The sequence below is a fragment of the Formica exsecta genome, unplaced genomic scaffold (assembly GCF_003651465.1).
Source record: "Formica exsecta isolate Colony F162 unplaced genomic scaffold, ASM365146v1 scaffold543, whole genome shotgun sequence".
NCBI lineage: Eukaryota > Metazoa > Arthropoda > Insecta > Hymenoptera > Formicidae > Formica > Formica exsecta.
Window position 1 is genome coordinate 57,643 of NW_021852672.1, and position 20,361 is coordinate 78,003.

A 20,361-nucleotide genomic window follows, 5' to 3' on the forward strand; every position below is an offset into this window, starting at 1 on the left:
TTCTCCATGTATTTTTTTTTCTTTCTGTATTTTGATATATTTTATTCGCTGCTCTTGAAAAAAGAAAATTATTGTTAAATCTCCCGAAAAATCACGATAAGTGTTGCTATAATATATTTTTTATTAACACTATCAAATCATGCGATATACTGATCATTATATAACTCCAATTTTAGCGAAAATACACGAACAAATAATGAGAGAATTTCCAGAAAAAAAATATTGTTAAATTTAATTCATATTTTTTTCTAATGCATTATCTTTTTCTGCTTAGACATGGATTTATATTTGCTTGTTATGATACTCTAATTATCAACGGCATTACTGATAATGTATCATAAACAATGAGTCATTGAGAAATAGCGAATCATTCAGCCCGTAAGTCACTCGCGCCGTTCAACAATCATGCTTGAATGTTCGATTGTGTGAGTGTAAATATGGTTGCATAATCTCGACAGAGACACGTCAACAGTCATGTTGCGTAGATCGGTCAGCTTATTAGCGCCGTTCCGTCGTCATTCTTCAGTGTCCATCATGAACAGCAACAGAGTGGTCGTAAACGTGCGTGAAGGAAAGTTAATCGGTATCATCGACGAAAATATTCACGGTGGCAATTACATAGCTTTCCGAGGAATACCGTATGCAAAACCTCCGGTGGGTGAACTCAGATTTAAAGTAAGTGCAAAGCGTTTTTGGCACTATTTTATTTTAAGATTTAGTTTAACTATCATTTTTAGAAATACAAATTAGAAAAAAACAAAGAGCCCCAGTTAAAGGGTTTATAGTTAAAATAATAAAATTTAGTCATTGTTTATCGCGTGATTATTATCTTTGTTGACATTAACGAGTGATACAAACTGTCTATTGTATACATATATTGAATAGTTTTGTAAAATCGTAAATTATAAAAAATGCAGTAATTTACTCAAATATTTGAAAAAAATATTAAAATTAAAATCTAGTTATATTGCAAATAATCAAAGATTATAATTATTGTTGATTTTATTAGTTTAAGCGCGATGACAGAAAAATTTCTTACGATGAAAAATTATAATAACTGCATATCTTGTAAAAATTACAACGCGCAATTGTAAATGCTCGCAGGTGCGAACATATCGAGAGATTAAACGATCTATTTTTAGCATGAATTAATCCTCTTGCTGCAGTGTTCACGTAACTAAAGCACGTAAAAAACTTGAGCGATAGAACTTAAGCGGTAAATAAATCGATCAATCACTGTTGAAAGTATTCTTTTCGATATAATCTACCATTCTTTAGAGGATTAATTGATTACTTACTAAGTTCTACTGCTTAAGTTTTTCTACCTGATATGGCTTTAATGGAAAGAGCACGCATATTATGCGCGATACGATAAATTTGTGCGAGCAGACGTTTTTGTAACTTTAATTCATATATTCGAAAGTTTCTTACCACATGGATGACGTCCTATGCATCATTGCGACAGGGACATTCCAAGAATTAGAAACATGAAAAATATAATAAATTTGTTTAAATTTGAGCTTTGTAGAAACGCTTTTCAAAAATAATAATTCACTTGTAGATACGCAAAACGAAAAGAGTAATATTCAGTTCTGATTATGTTCAATATCCAAAAGATGTGGATATATAAATTGATAATTTCTATCTATAATTAATTTTTCTCAATATTTATGATATTACGATATCGCCAAGTTCAAGACAGATCGCAATTGTACGTGTATTTATTGCTAAAGATAAATATCGTAAACAAATAAAGACAAATATTTAAAGTAATTCACTGACAAATTTTACGTATTTATTGTAGGATCCGGTACCACCAGAAGCATGGTCGGGCAACCGAGACGCTTCCAAGTACGGAAACATCGCTGTTCAAGTGAATATTTTCACGCATAAAGTAATGGGCGACGAAGATTGTCTCTATTTGAATGTGTTCACCACGGATACAGAGCCTTTAAAGAAGCGCGCTGTAATGGTGTGGATACATGGTGGTGGCTTTTTTATGGGCTCCGGCGATGCGTCTTTCTATGGTCCCGATCATATCGTTCGGAAGGACGTAGTACTCGTTACTCTGAATTATAGATTAGGTGTTCTAGGTACGTTATTTAATTCGACATACAAAATCATTGTATGTTACTTGGATTATTTTTTTCAGAGTAAACATGTATACACATTTATATCTCTTTTTCACATTCCAAATAATTTACATGTATATATGCTAAGATTTTTTTTTTCAAATAACCAATTTTCATAACTTTTTTGTAAATTTTGTTTTTAAAAAAAATAGTATTCACAAAAAAAATTTCATTTATAAATCTGTTATACGCGTTTCGTTGTTGAGTTATAAATAATTAATAAACTTCAGCAAATAAATACATATCAATAGAGTATTTATTTAGTCATGGAAATCTTTATGTATTTATATATTTCGGATAAATAAAGTTTACTAAAGGAAAATGTATTAACGATGTATCTTTCTCATTCTCTCTTCAGGTTTCCTCAATTTATATCATAAAAAGGCAGCGGGAAATCAGGGCTTAAAAGATGTAATTATGGCGTTACAATGGATTCAAAAAAATATATCGCAATTCGGTGGAGATCCCAATAATATCACAATTTTTGGTGAAAGTGCGGGTGGAGCGATTGTTCACTATCTGACTATTTCGCCGTTAGCTAAAGGTACGAATCAAAAAGAGATATGATATTGATGCATATATTAATAATATATTAAAGATAAAAATATGTATATCCCAGAATTATCAGATTAAAGTTTTTTTTTTCCATTTTAACTTAGATTTCAATTACAAACTATAAAATGGCGTCTTTTAAAAGCTATGTAAAGAATAGCTCATAACCTTCGCGATATTTTTAGTAAAGAAAGATCGAGATTCCAAATTGGTCAGAAAATTGTTAATTAAAAGCACGCTAGTTAATTCTAGCTCATGTATTATATGGAGTCGAAGAGGAGGAAAGCAAGATTTCATGACGATAAGATCGTATTAAACTTGTTCGAGTGCCAATTTTATATGGAACGAATATGCTTTATAGGTTTATTTCATAAAGCGATATGTCAAAGCGGCGTCGTGAATAATCCTTGGGCTTTCACTGGACGGGACACTTCTATCAATAATGGTCTGCAGTTAGCCGAGAAACTTGGTAAGGCAACTTCAGATACGGAAGTCGCCTACAAATTTCTAAAAAAGATAGACGCAAGAAAATTAAGAGAAGCAGAAATAGAGCTTTTCTTGGCAGAAGCAGTAAGTATCACAACGCTCTACTATGATTATTGCAATAATAGTCCAATGAAATTATACGTGTAAGAATAAACCATCTTTTATTGGCAATATATGTTCTTGTAGGTGCGTTTAAATCTTTCGATTGCATTTACGCCGACTATGGATTCCGAGTCATCGAATCCTTTATTACCGGTAGAATCATCGGAATTATTACGTAATGGAATCAAAATGCCACTAATATTCGGATACACTAGTTGCGAAGGCAATTTTTTCTTACGAGGAAAATTTTTTGGTGGTAAGTATATATTTGCTTTTATTTTTCATTATATACATTTATATATCAATCGCTTTGATGTACAAATTTTCATAAAAAACCGATCATCAATGATAAAAATTATTTTGATGTACAATGTCATAACATGTTTCATCGGTATTAATAAATTTTTGGATCTCATCAGTACGCAACATTTAAATGCGCATGTGGAAATCGTAGTTATTTGTCAATGCAACTGTTTTGTTTCAAAGTAACAGTCACATGTTTATTTAAAATTGTTTCAGATATAAGCAAAGAGACTCTGAAGAAAGTCGATTCTGATTTCAAGAAAATTATACATCCTAGAATTTTGTGTCAATTACCACAGATACCGATCACGATTTCAGATTTGCGATCGTTATATTTTGGTGATAAAAAAATATCAGAGGAAACTCTAATGAATCACTCTGATTTTCTTGGCGATCAGTGTCTCTATAGCGGCATTATGGAAGCAGTTGATACTCAAATGAATTCTGGTACTAACGAGCCGATATACTTGTACAAGTTTTCATATGAAAGTAAAACTTCTCCCATGAAAAATATATTAGATATTCAACTTTCAGGTATTGCGTTTTTAATTAATTTAGAACTATGTAAAAATTATTTATCTTATAGAGAAGAAGTACGTTCATAAGTGTGAAGTTAAATGTCCTTAAATCTCTATATATGACTGTAAAATGACAAAGAGAGTGACGTGGTTCCGGAATAATTTTATTAAAAAGAACTATAAATATACAATAGATATCAATAATTGGAAATCGGGCTAAGTGAGAGTCAGGCGCGGTAAATGAAGCGCAAATTCTTTCTTTTTAGTTTGCCTTTATTGTTAGTTCAGTTTCGTATGTTTCGATCTCTGATTTGGACCATTATCAGCAACTTAATATTCGGATCATTCGGATGTACAATTGTAAACATTAACGTGATATGTTAATTTAGGTTAAGAATCACATACGGTCTGTCTCGAACTCAGTGAATCGTGCACAATTATACGATGTTGAAGAATTCAGCTGGATGTCGCGCGAGTACTTCCATCGCCGCGAACGGTATACAAGGGCCGTCAATAAAGAAACTGAAGTTAAAAAAAAGCGCCCGAATACGATGACGTGAAGCCATCCGCCTTATGGCATTGTGTAATAGCCACGAACGACGAATCTCATTCAAACCACCATAAAACGTAAACTAAAAACAATAGCGTCATGCTCGTAATGCGAGAAAGTTGCTAAAGAATCCCACTACAAAGTACCACAAGGCAGATGGTCTCACTTCATCCCATGCGGACTTAAGGTTACTCAATCTGTGATCCGTGATGAGAGATTGCAGGCTATATTTCTATTGATGTGGTTGCGATGTTCGGCTAATATTGTTTTTAATGATCTAGTTGTTTACTTCCGACATATAACGCGTTGCAATCTTTGCATGAAATCTTATATATCACATTGATGCGCTTTAACATATCACGTGAGTGTTTACAATTACACAAAATTAATGCACCAAATTATCCAAATATTAAGTTTTATATATAATATTGTAACAGTTGCTGATGATAGTTCAAGATCAATTCGCGAATCATTCAGTCCGCAAGTCACTCGCGCCGTTCAACAATCATGCTTGAATGTTCGATTGCATGAGTGTAAATATGGTTGCATAATCTCGACAGCTACACGTCGACAGTCATGTTGCGTAGATCGGTCAGCTTATTAGCGCCGTTCCGTCGTCATTCTTCAGTGTCCATCATGAACAGCAACAGAGTGGTCGTAAACGTGCGTGAAGGAAAGTTAATCGGTATCATCGACGAAAATATTCACGGTGGCAATTACATAGCTTTCCGAGGAATACCGTATGCAAAACCACCGGTCGGTAAACTCAGATTCAAGGTGAGTATCTCACACTCCTTTATCTTCGTTATTTAACGTGTGATTAAAGCGACAGTTTATTCAGAATTCGATCCAGAGTTGGGATTCGAGAGATAGGGAGAGATAGGGAGAGAGGGAGAGGGAGAGAGGGAGAGGGAGGGAGGGAGAGAGAGAGAGAGAGAAGTTGGTTATGTAAAGAAATTACAGTTAAATAAATAATTAGGTAAATGACATATGAAGTAAAAGCAACTTTTTCTAGTTTTCTTAATATTTTGTCAGATAATCTTATATTAAACAATTGCAAACAATTTGGGAAACGACCAATCACCATTGAGTAATTTGCGAGCATTTCTAAAAAACAGTTTTAGAAAATTAAAAAAGAAGTAATCCTTATATAAGTTGATTTTTAAATTAAAACAATGACATTCTCAGATGTAATCGCTTGAAGAGTTTTTCTTTCAACAATTTATGTATAAATTAATTTTATCACTATTAGAGATATAAGATTTGTGTAACTAAAGCACACATAAAAACGTAAGCGATAGAACTTAAGTATACAATAGTAAACGAATCGATCAATCACAATCGAGTATTCTTGCCAATTTAACCCTTGAGAATGCTCGACTGTGTCTCATCTGGTTTATTGCTTAAGTTAGGTACTATTATACATGTATTGTTTAGAGTTCTCGCGATAATCCTTAATCTTGGAAACACACAATGTGTGCAGCGAAAAAAAGTTATCTCTAAATATTATATTTCAACATTGCAAATTTGTTCTAATTCAAGTGTTTAAAAACAAAGTTACATTTTATGCATCGTTAATAAAAACTTATCATAGTTAAAACAAGAAAATCACACACACATATTTTGTGTGTGTGTGTGTGTGTGTGTGTGATTTTCTTGTTTTAACTATGATAAGTTTTTATTAACGACGCATAGAATGTAACGTTGTTTTACCTAACTTAACTAAAAATTGTAAATAAATGTAATTTAAGGACGTACACGCGTATTTTTTTACATATAATCATACTCTGCGTCTTCTTCACGAAAGTAGACTTTTTTGTTCATTGAAACGATGGAAAGGATTAATATTGAATTTCGAATAAGCAAGACTTGTTCAACGAAGAACCGGCGAGTGCCGATTTCTATTACCGCTTTCTCAATTTTCTCCAAATATCGATTAAACAGCAGCAAAAACTACAAAATGGGACAAATTGCGGGAGTTATTCATTGCATGCGCGTATATTTCTTATTCAAGATAAAGATATCATATCAAGATAAAGATATCATATCAGAGAGGTATATAATAATCTCAGAGACGATTTATATGTATTTAGGATCCGGCACCGCCGGAACCATGGTCCGGCAGCAGAGATTCTTCAAAACATGGAAACGTCGCCGTTCAGAAGGATCTTACCACGCGCGAAATGATCGGCGACGAGGATTGCCTCTACTTAAACGTGTACACCGCAGACATCGAATCATGGAGAAAATGTCCGGTTATGGTGTGGATACACGGCGGCGGTTTTAGCACAGGTTCCGGCGATGCATCCATTTACGGTCCCGATTATATTGTCCGGAAGGACGTGGTATTGGTCACGTTAAATTATAGACTAGGCGTTCTCGGTACGTTAAATTGATACATAATCCGTATATGTACATACGTACGTCATTTGTTGTTGTTGCTTTTTTTGTGTTTGGCTTTTTTTCCGAAAACAGCCAATTTTTAAACTTAATTTTTTCATTAATGAAATTTTGTAAGAAAAAGAAGGTAAAACTGCATAAAAGATAACACACCTCCGATTTTATCGCCACTTAAATATGTTGTAGGGGAGTAATCTTCTTCTGAGTAATTCCCCGCAAGACATAAGTAGGAGATTTGGTTTGGAGCATTGGTTTAGGAAATATTACAAATTAAAGTTTTACAGTTTTAATGCTTTTTCTCAGTTATTATAAAGTAATATTAAGAAAAGTGAAGTTTGTGTACATTGTATTTATTGTAGAGCAGACGAAAAAGTATTTGTTTACATTTATGGGATAGGTACACGGTCACGGATATTTTGTCAATAATGTGTTTCACCTATTTCTCGCAGTTTGTTAACAGCTTTATATGCAATTACACGAATTTGTGAATCTGCCTTGAAAAATATTATTTATTGAATGCGTGGGCGGGGGAGGTGCGGGGCCCTTTTCCCACCCACGCGTAAATGTCATAAACAGTGTTTTTCAATGAAAAAATAACAAACTATACAGCATACACATTTTTTAATGTCAAACTTCAATTTGTTATATCTTCTAAACCTATGCTGTTCCCCACTTATATTTTCTTGCGGGGAATTACTCAGAAGAACCTCCCCTACAACATATTTAAATAACGATAAAATGGGAGGTATGTTAATTTTTATACAATTTTATCAAAAACAAGTTTTAATCTACGTTCTCGGGAATTAGTTTTACTACTGTATGATGTGATAAACGTTTGTCGTTTCATGAATATATGTTAAAAAAATTTTGAAATTTAAGAAATACGTATTAATGAATTTTACTTTGGATATAAATTGATTATATATTCTTAGTTTAGATAAATCAATTTTGCGAAAAAAAATGTATTAACCCTTTATAAGACGTTATAATTTCAGGTTTCTTAAATCTTAACGATGAAGTGGCAACGGGCAATCAAGGTATAAAGGATGTTGTCATGGCATTACGATGGGTTCAAAAGAATATATCAAAGTTCACTGGAGATCCAGAAAATGTCACCATCTTTGGCGAAAGCGCTGGCGGAGCCATCGTACATTATTTGACTCTGTCTCCATTAAGTGAAGGTATCAATCTTTCTCTCTCTCTCTCTCTCTCTCTCTCTCTCTCTTAGTTTCCAGAAAAAGCAAAAATAAAATTTTAGAATAAAAATTATATTTTCTTTTAGTATTCATTTTTATTGCATATACCAATATTTTACACAGGTGTGACTCACTCTGAGGAACTTTTTTACTTATTTTATCCTTATATAATAAAATATTTGGGCTTTTCACCACTTGCACCTGACTCGAAAGATTACAAGATAATGAATCGCTTAACGCAAATGTGGACGGATTTTGCTAAAACAGGGTATTTGATAATTTTTACGTAATTTTACAGTCGTGTATTAATAATTAATTTTTAATCCATTTCTAGGAATCCAACACCCGTGATTACGAATTTGACTCCAATTAAGTGGACGCCGTTGAAGCGCGCCGGAAATGTGTACGATTATTTAAACATTAATATTGAACCTGGAATGAAAACCTTTCGTAAAGGAGAGCAGCGCTGGGACTGGAAGAATATGAAACATAAGCTATGATCATTCTGTCCGCAAAATCTAATCAGCAATAGAAAATTGGCTTTTTTAGTATATTTTACACTTGTAATAAATATATCCTTTTTACTCATTCTCTCTTTTTGTACTTTAAATTATATTCACGTGACGGCGTAATGCATCGGTTGCTTATGAAGAAAATAAAAAATAATACGATTATATTCAGAGTGCTTTAGAATTTATGAAATGTGAACGTTTTTATCTTTACAAATCAGTTTTTGTTATCAGGAATGTTAAAACATTAACAGTTAAGTCAAGTTATAAGTCCACAAAAACAGAAAACTCTTTGCAAACATTATTTGTTGTCAAAATTTGAAAAGTGATGGTTGACCTATCTCGATTTTATCGCGTTAAATTGTAGATAATTTAAATTACGCAGATTTTTTTCTATTTTCTATCCAATAAAAAACTAATCTTAATATAATCTGTACGAGACCATGCAATTTCTGAATAAAATAAAGATTCCCCGATTAAAAGAGGTTAAGAGAACCATAACATAAAACTTATATAACAAAAAATAAAGAAAATGTATAAATGTATTCAACAAAATAATACAAAATAATATAGCTTAGTAATCAATTATTATTATTTTTTTTTTTTATAAGACGTTATAATTTCAGGTTTCTTAAATCTTAACGATGAAGTGGCAACGGGCAATCAAGGTATAAAGGATGTTGTCATGGCATTACGATGGGTTCAAAAGAATATATCAAAGTTCACTGGAGATCCAGAAAATGTCACCATCTTTGGCGAAAGCGCTGGCGGAGCCATCGTACATTATTTGACTCTGTCTCCATTAAGTGAAGGTATCAATTACAGGTTTATCGATGCACAGTGTCTCAGAATCAGTCATTTAATCACAGATTCATTGGCTAATACATTCCGAGACGGAAAATTTTAAAAAGACCTTCGCGAATCGATAAAATGGAATAAGACCATTTATTATAATTTCAAGTAAATTATATTTTAAAGGAATGTTGATTTAAATATTCTGAAATTCTAATTGCAAAATAGGTATAATAATAATAGATAATTAATATCTAAAAAAAGTTTTAATAATAATTGATATATATAACTTGACTCAATATTTTCGATAACAAAAAATTGAAAATATTGAGTTTGCAAACTGCTCAAGGAATCAATAATTAAAAAGATCGATTCTAAGATGGTATCCTGTATGTTATCGAAATTATATAGAAGAGAAAGAAAATCTTGCGAATACGTTCTACAGGTTTATTTCACAAAGCGATTTCGCAAAGCGGCGTCGCCGCAAATCCTTGGGCTTTTAATGAATGGGCAAATAAAGCGATGAACAAAGGTTTCCAATTAGCCGAGTACCTCGGCAGAGCGACCTCAGATCCGAAGGTCGCCTGTGAATTTCTCAAAACGATCGACGCGAGGAAACTCAGAGAAGCCGAACAGAAGTTGCTGACAAAAACAGTAAATATCTTAACATTCTATTGCGATGTAAAAGTGTCATGGATTAGATGTTTATAGATCATTTGACTTAAATATTTTGATCGGCGATATGTTCTTACAGGAATGTCTACAACATGTAATAGCGTTTACGCCTAGTTTAGATCACGAATCGCCGAATCCATTTTTCCCGGAACATCCAAGCACGTTAATACGCCGTCAAGTTAAAGTGCCATATATTTTGGGTTGTAACAGTTGCGAAGGATCTTACTTTGCATGCAGCAACCTCATCAGACGTATGTTTATTTGAGTTTTACTAATTATATCTCTAACCGGTGCATACGAATTTTCGCGCAATGTGGTCTGTGCTAAGAGTAATATTGTACAACACTAGTACTGAATAATCTAAGCACTTTCGATATTAAAATAATATTTTTATGAATAATGTTATATATATACATATGTAAATAGTGCTGATAAATTAGGATCTAAGCACTTTCGATATTAAAATAATATTTTTATGAATAATGTTATATATATACATATGTAAATAGTGCTGATAAATTAGGATTTTTTATTAATCTCAAATGCACAAGAATCATAATTATGCGCCAGAATAATCATTTACTTCAAAATAGCATTATGTTCATCGTATGCGTTTTTTTACACCCTCATTAAGTTAGCCCCCCTCCCCCCCCCCCAACCAACGCTATAAATTTGGAGGGCTAATTTAACGGGGGTATTTTTTACACTTTATTCAAATATACATGTACATACTGCATACTTTGAAAGATATACAGTATCTCATCTAATATCACATACATGTATAACTCTACATATTGTGTGTACGAAAAATTTAATACAATATTTTGAAAATTGATTTTTCTTGGGCCATAATTTTTTATGAGATTGATCGTTCCTTAAACAATTTTTTTCTGGAATATTATTCTTTTGAAACACGCAGCATCTTGTATAATGATCATTATGCAGTAATCGTACTCTTAAAATGATTCCAGGCTTAAACAAGGAGACTTTTAAAGAAATGGATTCCGATTTCAAGAAGACCATCTTACCTAGAGTTTTGTCTACACTACCACAGATACCGATCACAGTCGAAGAATTACAATTTTTATACTTTGCTAATAAAACAGTGTCAGAAGAAACTCTAATTAATTACGCTGATTTTTTAGGCGATGTACTTTTTTATCGCGGCATTATGGAGATAGCCGATACTCAAATGAGCTCTGATGCTAATGAGCCGACCTACTTGTACACATTTTCATATGAAAGTGAAACTTCTCCCTGGAAGAAATTCTTAAACATTACGCTTCCAGGTACAACTTTGTTAATTTATTCAAGTTCACTTATAAGAATCATTGATCCTTAACAGATACAAATATGCTTATATTATAAGCTTGAAACAAGAAATATATAAAAAAACATATTCTAACAATAATTTATATGACTACAAAAAAGAGAAAGCAAACGTAGTTCTGTTCTGAAATATTTTATTAGATAAGAATTTAAAAAATTTATTAATATTTTATACGGTCGTCGGAAGGAATCAATGTTTTCGTGAATGTCTGGCAGGTAGTATACTCTTATTATAGTTTACTATTTAATATAGATAATCTTGCGCCTTTTGAAGCTCCATCAAATCTATTGATTACGAGCCGGTAATATCACGCCTGCGAAATATTTTGATAGATGACAGAAATGTTTTTTCATAGTTTTGTTTGCAAGGTCTTTTATCTCCATTGTATAATGCGTGCAAAAATTAACCACTCTATAAATTACTTTCTATCTACGATTATGTCTAACTTAACTTTTCACATATACGCGATGAATTATTTTACTATTTTCTTACGCTGTGGCAAAAGTTTTGTTTATCTAAGAGTAGATTCAGAGAAAAATAACAATACAAGCTCCGCACACTACCTGATAGTCGGGGCAACTAACTTTTCGCAGTACAGTCCCGAGAATGTGGTGGCATTGTTGCCTTCAACGTTGAATAATAGAACGCATTGAATCACGAGGCGCATGCGCCTCTTCCATGGAACATTCGTTTACTCGTCTTCACTCGTGGTTGTTCGGTTCTCTGGCAACTTGAAACACATATCGTTCACTGATCGTTGCGTGAATCATCTTGCGAGAGTAAATAAGGAAAGGCGGAAAAGCTGCATACCGGTGCGGAGAAGATTAGGATTTACGAAACGTTGCGCAATCACTTGTCCGACTTGAACTAATCTTAAACTGAGTACAACGGAATGTATAAGATACTCTGTGTATAAATATCGCGTTACAATATTTCAGTGCGTGCGAGTGACGTTTAACTTTTATATTAGTTACATGCGGGCGTGAGAAGAGAAGTTGCCTTCGCGCGACTGGCGATCTTCCGTTTTTTGTCGCATACTTCGGCTCGCATCACGTACTTCCGCGCATCGTGCATTTCGGAAACGGATCGCATCAAAATTTGCAGTAATCGCATCTTCCGAGTGAAAAAATCCCGTTACCAGGGACACGTCAAAAGTATCGATCCCGGATCAATCTGATCTTCGACCGACACAAATGAAACAAACAAGATAATTATTTGTATTCGCCCCCGGAGCGATGGTTTCGCCGGATAACGCGAGAGAATAACAAACAGCGAGGGTTTACAAACATTATTTGCGAAATATTTATATACCGCGTATATCGAGATATCTTTCGTTCGCGTTCGTTGGTCTTCAAGCGGTACGGGATAATGCACGAAATGCAAAGTGATCTGCAGATACCGTATCTGCGCGCGATTCAAGCGGTACCAGGCAATACCGCCAGTCAGAAGCTATGTTGGATTGGAAAATTAACTTCGTACCAGGCCAGCGGGGATCCCGACCAACTTCCACAGGAATTGCTGCCTATACTGCGAGTGGAAATCGCGGTGAACAAGAAGAAATACGAGGATATAACGTCCGCCCTTAAATCCGAGGATTGGACAATAGTGAATCGTGCTCTTAAGGCCGCTTGGTTCTTCGATGGCAGCCACAAGAGTATTGTCAACGCCGAGTACTTTTGTGAACATGTCTTCCCTTACGTCTCTATGAACACGAGGGCACGTATCGTGACCACACTCGCAAATCGATTGGCTGATCCGGAGTTGGCGCAGCAATTGTTCACGAAAATAGCATCTATTTACGGTATTTATAACGCTTATCCGCTGATCGTGGCTTGCGACGAGGCTTTCGTTTATAAAACCGTCGAGCAGCAAAAGGTCGTGCTGCCAGTTGGGACTGTTAAAAAGATTTTCCGTAAGAATCCGGATCTTATCGTGCGTTATCTCAAATTATTAAAACCCGTGAATGCGACCGAACGCGCTCCTTTCCCGGTCGATATCGATAAATACAAGTTTTTACTGCCCAAATTAGTGAAAAAGCGACCGGATGCTTTCGCAGAACTGCTCGAGATGCACGAAGCTAATCCGCTGAAAATTACTTTGAGTAACTCATGCGCCGAGATATTCTTGAAAAAAGGACAGCGATACTTGAATAAAAAACCGCATTTGTACATCGATATCTTACCGCTCAGAAAGATCAGCATAGAACTAATGGAAAGTATATTTATGGGTCTATTGCCCGCGAAAAGTTCTTGCTTCGACACAGATCTCATTCTCAAGTACTTACAATACTATCCACAAAATGAAAGATACAAACTGCTCCGTGAATCCTACATGGCAAAATACGGTACTGAACTTCTCGACGAGGACAAAAATATAACGCCCGCGTTGTTGCGAATATTACCTGCCAAAGAACGGATCGAGCAAGCTAGAATTAGGCTCGAGAAGGAGAAATTGGGAGAAATCCAGAATAACAACATAATAAAGAAATACGAGAGAGCTTGGATCTGTTATTTACCCGTTAACGAAGGGATACCGGTTATTAAGGAAAAAATAAGTAAAGCTTCAGTTGATGTAGATCGACTTGATCTCATTTTCCAAATGTTTTACGCTTGCAAGATCAACGAGAATGATGATGCGTTAACCGACAGTTTGAAATATTTCTTAAACAGGCATAAAAACGAGGAGTTTATGGTATTCCAACGAACAATGGATCATCTTTTACTATTATACGATATACCTCATTTAAACGAGAATCAGAACTCCCTTCTGTTCGACATCATAAAATTGTTTTATGTAAAATACGGATGTAATCGGGTGGAAGGGATGATCGAGGCTATTATACATTTCAGACTTATTCACAATATGCCAATCGATGAGCTAGTTTGCATGTTGATAGATGGAAAAAATCGATGGTACATAAACTTCAATCTACTCAAGGAATATCCACAGTACGAGAGAAAATGCCTTGTAACTTTCGCAGAAATTATTTCAAAAAATCTTGATAGGTGGCTAAAACATGAAATCGATTATACAAAAAACACCTTGTGCCAATTCATCGTGGCAATGTACGACTTTAACGACAGATGCAAAAAATCGGGTACGAAGATAGAGCGTATGACGATTAAAAGCTATGATTGGCTACTAAATGATATAGGCGCATTAATATCATTCGACAACAAATTCCCTTTGGATGCGCAGAATATATTGAAGATATTGCAAAAACAAGAACCGGAATTGTATCGCACCTTGAACCCCCAGAAGAAGATCGCGGACATGATAAAGTCAGGCGAGGCGCTCGCTCTATTGAAGCAAAATCCGCAAGATATACTTCGACAATGGAAACACTATTTGGTGAAATGCAAGGAGCAGCATTGGTGCAAGCAGGTGCAACGTTTCGTCAGAGCCACGCGCTGGTATGAGGACATACCCATCAGATTTGTCGAGAGTTGCATGAATGATTTGCATTATTTGCACGGACATACAGAATATAAAGATACGAACAAGATGACTTCTACCTTGACTATCCTGGCAATACTACTTCACGGTGACACGCTGACAAAACTGATAGAACCCCTCGTACCTACGGAAACAACGATTGATGCCAGTCATCCGGACACCAGCAAAAATTACGAACTCGTGCGTCATTTACCAACGACCATTAGACTTTCCAATCCGCCAGTACCTCTCGAACTCGTAGCCAAATTATGCGAAGGAGATTACTTATCGATAGCGCTGATGACGCTGACAAATGTGAGTAGGCGATCTTGTTTGCCGAAAGTATTGTCGTTCGCGCGCAAGTTGTATAAAATGCGCGTCGGCGCGCGGAAGCACGGGGTCAGGCTGATGTATCAAATAGCTCCCATGGACGAGCTTACCGAGTTTCTGCGAGAGATGTGGACTCTCGAGAGTCATCATTCCATACGACAAGTTATATTCGAGGCGGTACAGAAACTCTTGTCTATGGCACCAAACCCGGACAATTGGTCTCTATATTGCTTAATAACTCACACGATGCATCTCAAAGATGAAGCACTACTTTCGCAAATGAAACTTCTTCCCAGCATTCCCAATGAATATGTCTCTAAATACTTTGAAATATGGCTCGAAGTAATAAATGATCTTGAATTGTTAGGATTGGACGCTCAGAAGACGAATAAATATATAATCAATTTCCTGGGAGAGATTACCGCGCCCGTTTGCAATCTTCTGTCCGAAAATTTCGCTCAAGATATAATGAAAAAATATTTATTTATCGTCGATGTTGATTTATCCAAGGCTGCGAGACGTTTCTCGATGTTATATCTTTTCCCGGAGGATGAGACTAAATTTACAGTACATAGCAAAGAATTCATCGATATCTTTCATTCCATACTTAAGGCGCATTGGAACACGACCCATCCTAAAAAATCACGTTTCTTTCCGTACAATAACGCTGTACATTTATTTGTGGAAGATTTCGTGGTTAGCTACGTCAACAGATTTTCCTCAAACAAGTCTACCGATATGCAATTCGTCGACGATATGCTCAAGATATTTTCATCCGTCTTGGTACCTACGCAGGACGTGAGATCTTATTTGCTGTTAACCTATACGAAAAAACTGCAGGAGTGCACGTCAACCAATAAATGTTTCGGCCTGCAATTCGGTCTACACCTGCCGGAATTAATCAAGATTTTCTCGTCATCATTAGTGCATTTCATGGCCAAGATTCTCGATCATTTCCTGGATCGTGTATTTGAAGATCATACCAACTTGGAAGAATTCAAGCTTACTGTCATAGAAGGCCTTATTAAAGCTGATAACACGGATTCCTGTTTCATGGCTGTGACAATGTTATCGCCGGTGACTTTGAAGAATCTTGCGACAAGATACGATCAGCTCATCGTAAAGTTTCAAGAAATGAAAAATCCTGCTATCACTAGCGTTTTATATGATCATTTGAATGTGTTGGACTTCAAAAGTATCATATTCGATTAAACCGATCGAATATCGAATGGAATATCAAATGTGAATTTTATACGCAATTTGCTCCGCTATAGTATTTTGCAAATATAAATAGTAATACTTTATTATATACATATAATTGATAATTTCATTGCAAATATTTTTATATGTGTTAAAAAGGTTCGTGCGCAAATTTCTCTTTAAGAAACGCGCGCGCGCGCGCCCACAGACACACAGACACACACACACACACACACACACACACACACACGAAGTGGTCATAAATAAATTTTAGAAGAAACCGTTTTTCTTTCTATTTTCAGAGGTTTAAAGTTTAAGGTTTTTAATGGACAATTTTTTTAGAGACGGAAAACCTCGAATAAAATAAAGGAGTTGCTAGTTAATTTTATGTAAAACAGAAAAAATAAAAAGCACCATGTTCCAATATTATGTAATAAAGATTTTTTTCATGGCATGTAAATGTAAATATGTCGTTACAGAGCATGCATTCATCTATCTTCATAATATATGTGTACGTATATATGTTTTTTATCAATACGCATTAACATGTTATATCAATTATTAAATTATGTAAGCATTTAATCGAGCAAATAATGGATGCATTCTTTGCGACACACTTTCTTTTATACTTATTAATCCCACTAGTATCTTTGCTCAAAAACTAATATCTTTTTTAAAACATAGGATATATAATCGAAATTTTGAAACGGTAGCGATAAAAGATTTTATACTATTTTTAAAAGTACTTTTCAAATTTCAGTACAAATTTTACAATTTCAAGTAGCTCAAACAACATTTGCATTTCTGTGTTAACATCAACATAAATAATGCTATCGAGCCCCAAGACGCTGAACATATCCATTAATGTATCGACAGACATATGTGAACAGAAATCCGTCGCAAATTCTCTCGCAAATTGCAGATTGTGCGAAACGAGTATTCAACAAGGTCAAATGGAAATAATTTAATATCGTTGGGTAAGTGAACTGATAATGTGTATTTTTCTGACGATAAAATTATCAAATTATTATGAAAACATCATATTTATCACATTTATAAAAAGTGTGATAAATTTTTAATATCATTAATATAATAGCGAGAAGAGAGAGTGGAGAGGTAAAAATATAAAATTTGAGATGCCAAAATGTGATTTAATCTTTTCAGGTAATTATAAAAATTGTATGTGAGATATTTTTGTTTTTGATCTATGCAAAACTTTTTATATTTAAAGTCAAGTAAAATCCGAGTAAAAAGGCAAAAGAGCCACGCGCAGTTTTTAGGGCGCAAAGGTATATAATTTAAAGGTATATAATTTTCTTTCTGTATACCGTTTATATTGTTGAGTTTAGTATTATTTGCGCTGATGATGGCCAAAAAAAGGGCCGAAACGTCCGCCTTTCGCGAATCATGTAATTAAAGAAATTCTCTAATTTTTTAATTTATTTTTTGGTTTAAATTATATACCTTTGCGCCCTAAAAACTGCGCGTGGCTCTTTTGCCTTTTTACTCGGATTTTACTTGACTTTAATCGTGTAAGAGCCTTACTTTTATATCTTTTTATATTTATTTTGCCGGAACGCGCAAGATTTCAAATGTAACTCGTTTAAATAACTCACATAAACGATTAATCATTCATTTTGGCAAAAATCGCATGTAGATATTAGCGTGTACTTACACGATGTGTCGAAACCGGTGATGAAATTCGGGCAGGGCGCATACACGGTCGATCCCGCTCGAGTGTTGGGCCAACAGGACCATCCATCGAATGTGAGTCGACAATACGGTTCTGAAATAGAAATTTGGGTATAAGTGATTATACAAAGGGATAGAGGGTGGATCAATAATCTCGTAAAAGGCATTTGCTATAATTCGTCGTGATTAAATCTCGATATATATGAGAAATTGCGTGGGGCGATATAACAGTATCGCGAACAAAATATTGTAGTGCCAATTGATTAGAACAAATTGAACAAATCTTCTCGTGGGTTCTTTACGACGCTCGTAAAGACACGAAACGCACGATATATTACTCATTACCGATCACTAAAAATTTATTTATAGAAATATATGTATATATTATCCCATAAAAGATGTGCTCTCTATACATATACGAAGAGAGATATATACAATCTTCGTATAGATGAGTAAAACGGATTTTTACTCCCGACTGCTGCCAACCGCAGGTTGGCAAAAAACGGAGGGAGTATGCGTTTCACCGAGCTCGGATCGGTTGTCCTCTTATTTTTTTTTTCAATTTAATTTTGTTATATTATTTTTTTCTATTGTTTTTTTTTGTTATACTTTACTTGTTTGCGCGTTTATATTTGTACAAAGACAAATCTAACAAAAAAAATGATGTGTCATCTTGTTTGTACAACTGATAAATGATTCTTCAGAGATAGTGCAATTCATCATTGAACTCGAGCAGCTATCACTTGTTACGCGCATCAGAGATTACGTAAGGCACGTCCATTAAATTGGATATAACGCGCATTAAACGTAGAACCGCGGCGACTATCAAATCGGCATGGAGCTACTACGGATTCTTTTCGCGATCCTAACTTACGATCAAGTTGTTAATGGTTACCGGATCCTCGGAGTGTTCCCGTTACAAGGCAAGAGTCACTGGGTCATGCAGGAGGAATTAATGAAGGGCTTGGCAAAACGCGGTCATCAGGTGGACGTGGTCACGCATTTCCCGCTGAAGAAGCCGATACCTAATTACACGGATATCAGCCTGGAAGGCAGTCTCCCGCATGTTGTGAACAATGTCACCGCGTCGGATATCAAAGGATTCGGTTCCTTATCCGTGGCCACATTAACTTATATAGCCGGAACGGAGAATTGTAAGCTGCTGGATCACCCGAAGATGCGAGAACTGATCGAGAATCCGCCGCAAGATCCTCCTTACGACATCGTTATTGTAGAGGTATTAAAATGTTTTTGAATATGTGTGCACGTTAATTTATTTTTGCGCGTATGTGATAAGAAAATTTCTATTGTTTAACGTACGTATATTTATATAATGTTATCAGTCTTGGTCAAATCTGTATTAAAGCTTTGGCGATTTTCAAAGATTTTGTACTTTTTTCTTCAAATGTGTCAGATTATTTTACTCTTTTCGCAGTTTTAAAATTCTTAATACCTTAGTATCTTTGTAACTAAAGTTTAAATTTCTCTGTCAGTAAAACTCGCTTGACATTAAATGAACAGAGTAAAATCCCATTAATGAACTCGCGCTTTAGGAGCTTAATTCGTAAAAGCAACTTTTTTCTTGATTTTATAGAACGCAAAAATTGTTTGATATCTCGACATTTTTATTAATAAATAATGACTCCCTCTACTTACTAAAAGAATTTTATTTAAATATGATTACAATATATGGTACAAGAAATACTTTATATATCGTGACAATGTCACCTCGTAATAATTCTATAAGTGTATATGTCGAATAATGGTCGTATTTTTTGTGCTTTTTTTATTTAACTTTTGCGCTATAAATATTCCATATAATATTTTCTTATTATAAAGTTTGTAAAAAAAGAGTTGTGCAGAAAATATTAATCGGCGGAAAAAGGATAAATATAATTTATAAAATCGATAAGTTATCAGAAGATGAGATTATATCTATAATAAACATTTTTCGACATTGTATGTAGTACTTTTATCGCACAAAAATTACATGAAGAAAGAAAGAGAAGGCCAAATTTAATCAAGTTATTGTTTAATCAAGACTTGATTTAAGCCTCAATTAAATGACTATTTGATCAAAAATCCAATGATAAGTGCGCGCGCGCGCGCGCGCGCGCGCGCGTGTGTGTGTGTGTGTGTGTGTGTGTGTGTGTATATAT

At 34.6% G+C, this 20,361-nt stretch overlaps 5 protein-coding genes across 16 annotated transcripts in view; 4 read left to right on the forward strand and 1 right to left on the reverse strand.

The window, feature by feature from the left end:
* LOC115241944 (calcitonin receptor-like) overlaps positions 1 to 20,361 on the reverse strand; it is a 75,208-nt gene that overhangs the window by 27,991 nt on the left and 26,856 nt on the right. For all 11 annotated transcript variants that reach the window (XR_003884984.1, XR_003884983.1, XM_029817924.1 and 8 more), the window contains one exon: positions 18,186 to 18,296. Coding sequence is in view for 9 of the 11 variants with exons in the window: in XM_029817924.1 (XP_029673784.1) it covers positions 18,186 to 18,296 (111 nt within the window). In the remaining 2 variants the exon portion in view is untranslated. The remainder of the gene's footprint in view (positions 1 to 18,185; positions 18,297 to 20,361) is intronic.
* On the forward strand, positions 460 to 4,278 carry LOC115241946 (juvenile hormone esterase-like). Of its 2 annotated transcripts, none has more exons than XM_029817929.1 (6): positions 460 to 675; positions 1,805 to 2,093; positions 2,491 to 2,676; positions 3,046 to 3,254; positions 3,357 to 3,528; positions 3,792 to 4,278. In XM_029817929.1, the coding sequence occupies exons 1-6, from the start codon at positions 475 to 477 to the stop codon at positions 4,178 to 4,180; spliced, it is 1,446 nt and encodes a 481-aa protein (XP_029673789.1). In that variant the 5' UTR covers positions 460 to 474; the 3' UTR covers positions 4,181 to 4,278. The 2 variants fall into 2 exon arrangements, with proteins under 2 accessions (XP_029673789.1, XP_029673790.1); XM_029817930.1 differs by having other exon boundaries at positions 460 to 654.
* Positions 5,187 to 11,572, forward strand: LOC115241947 (juvenile hormone esterase-like). The gene is made up of 6 exons (XM_029817932.1): positions 5,187 to 5,420; positions 6,737 to 7,025; positions 8,039 to 8,224; positions 9,986 to 10,194; positions 10,295 to 10,466; positions 11,187 to 11,572. The coding sequence occupies exons 1-6, from the start codon at positions 5,220 to 5,222 to the stop codon at positions 11,555 to 11,557; spliced, it is 1,428 nt and encodes a 475-aa protein (XP_029673792.1). The 5' UTR covers positions 5,187 to 5,219; the 3' UTR covers positions 11,558 to 11,572.
* Positions 12,282 to 16,935, forward strand: LOC115241942. Its single transcript, XM_029817917.1, has one exon. The coding sequence runs from the start codon at positions 12,914 to 12,916 to the stop codon at positions 16,520 to 16,522; it is 3,609 nt and encodes a 1,202-aa protein (XP_029673777.1). The 5' UTR covers positions 12,282 to 12,913; the 3' UTR covers positions 16,523 to 16,935.
* LOC115241943 (UDP-glucuronosyltransferase-like) overlaps positions 18,963 to 20,361 on the forward strand; it is a 7,814-nt gene continuing 6,415 nt past the window's right edge. The window contains exon 1 of the mRNA XM_029817919.1: positions 18,963 to 19,439. Within this exon, the coding sequence (XP_029673779.1) occupies positions 19,038 to 19,439 (402 nt within the window). The 5' untranslated portion in view covers positions 18,963 to 19,037. The remainder of the gene's footprint in view (positions 19,440 to 20,361) is intronic.

Excerpts from the sequence above, each read along its gene's own strand:
- LOC115241946 (XM_029817929.1), top strand. The coding sequence starts at position 475 with ATGTTGCGTAGATCGGTCAGCTTATTAGCGCCGTTCCGTCGTCATTCT. Across the intron at positions 2,094-2,490 it reads TTATAGATTAGGTGTTCTAG|GTTTCCTCAATTTATATCAT; the intron begins GTACGTTATTTA and ends TTCTCTCTTCAG. Across the intron at positions 3,255-3,356 it reads AGCTTTTCTTGGCAGAAGCA|GTGCGTTTAAATCTTTCGAT; the intron begins GTAAGTATCACA and ends ATGTTCTTGTAG.
- LOC115241947 (XM_029817932.1), top strand. The coding sequence starts at position 5,220 with ATGTTGCGTAGATCGGTCAGCTTATTAGCGCCGTTCCGTCGTCATTCT. Across the intron at positions 7,026-8,038 it reads TTATAGACTAGGCGTTCTCG|GTTTCTTAAATCTTAACGAT; the intron begins GTACGTTAAATT and ends TTATAATTTCAG. Across the intron at positions 10,195-10,294 it reads AGAAGTTGCTGACAAAAACA|GAATGTCTACAACATGTAAT; the intron begins GTAAATATCTTA and ends ATGTTCTTACAG.
- LOC115241942 (XM_029817917.1), top strand. The coding sequence starts at position 12,914 with ATGCACGAAATGCAAAGTGATCTGCAGATACCGTATCTGCGCGCGATT.